This window comes from Pyrgilauda ruficollis, unplaced genomic scaffold (genome assembly GCF_017590135.1).
Source record: "Pyrgilauda ruficollis isolate IOZ18807 unplaced genomic scaffold, ASM1759013v1 scaffold4464, whole genome shotgun sequence".
NCBI lineage: Eukaryota > Metazoa > Chordata > Aves > Passeriformes > Passeridae > Pyrgilauda > Pyrgilauda ruficollis.
The window spans coordinates 1-1236 of record NW_024526005.1 but is presented as its reverse complement, the minus strand read 5'-3'; the positions used below and the strand labels follow the sequence as shown (position 1 = coordinate 1236).

Sequence of the window (1236 nt, the reverse complement as noted above, 5' to 3'; positions counted from 1 at the left end):
GGAATGAGGAGCTGCTGTTAACAAACCCTTGATTTTTGGTGCAGAACTGCTCAGTTTGAGGGGATTTGAATGTTTGGAATCCTTCAGGGCAGCTGGCAAAGGTGCAAACCCCAGATCTCTGTTCCCCTCCTGTCTCTGCAGAGCAAATCGTGGAGAAGGATGAGGGGCCCTATTACACTCACCTGGGCTCGGGGCCCACCGTGGCCTCCATCCGGGAGCTCATGGAGGAGAGGTAAGAGCCCCTCACAGGGCTGGGGTCCTGTCAGGGGAGTGGGAAGAGTGACTGGGGTCCTGTCAGGGGAGTGGGAACTTGGGAGAGTGAGTGGGGTCCTGTTGAGAGAGGAGTGCTTGAGAGGGTGAGTGGGGTCCTGTCAGGGAAGTGGGGATTTGTGAGGGTGCCTGGGGGCTCCTGAGGGGCCCGTGAAGGTGAGTGGGACTGTGTTTGGTGTGGGGCTGACGGCTGTACCCCGGCAGGTACGGTGAGAAGGGCAAGGCCATCCGCATCGAGAAGGTCATCTACACGGGCAAGGAGGGCAAGAGCTCCCGGGGCTGCCCCATCGCCAAGTGGGTGAGTGCCTCTCATCCCCAGGTTGTCCCCTCCATGCCTGGCCACCAGCAGGTCTCTGTGGTGAGGGACCATCTCCCACCCAGCAGAGCCCAGTGGGAGCTGTGGGGAGCAGGGTGGGGAGGATGAGGAGGGGGTTTGGAGTCTGAATCTCCCACCCAGCAGAGCTGCAGCTCCACCATGGCTGGGGGAGGGATGCTGGATTTATGGCTGGCAAGGAGGAATTAAAGGAACCTCACTCACATCCACCCCCAGGGAAACCCCTTGGGGCTCCCCACACTTGGCACCTGGGAATGGTGTGTCCGGTGCCAGCAGCTCCTTCTGGCACGGGCTCAGCCAGCTCAGGGCACCCCAGGACTTGTGTGATTCCCCACCTCGAAAGGTCTGACCCGGCCCCTCTCGTTCGCAGGTGATCCGCAGACACAACCAGGAGGAGAAGCTGCTGTGCCTGGTGCGGCACCGCGCCGGCCACCACTGCCAGAACGCCGTCATCATCATCCTCATCCTGGCCTGGGAGGGCATCCCCCGCACGCTGGGGGACACGCTCTACCAGGAGCTCACCGACACCCTCACCAAGTACGGCAACCCCACCAGCCGCCGCTGCGGCCTCAACGACGAGTGAGTCCCACCGGCAGCGCGCCCCGGGTGGGGAGGCGGGGTGGGAACGGGTA

The 1236-nt window shown here is 62.8% G+C and overlaps 1 protein-coding gene across 1 annotated transcript; it reads left to right on the top strand.

Annotated features, from left to right (window-relative positions):
- Positions 1 to 141: 141 nt before the first annotated feature.
- LOC121359424 (methylcytosine dioxygenase TET3-like) lies at positions 142 to 1183 on the top strand (the record flags this gene model as incomplete). Its single annotated transcript, XM_041478366.1, has 3 exons — positions 142 to 232; positions 475 to 568; positions 975 to 1183. Coding segments are annotated over 3 exons (394 nt in total), but the record flags the coding sequence as incomplete, so codon positions are not given.
- Positions 1184 to 1236: the final 53 nt, after the last annotated feature.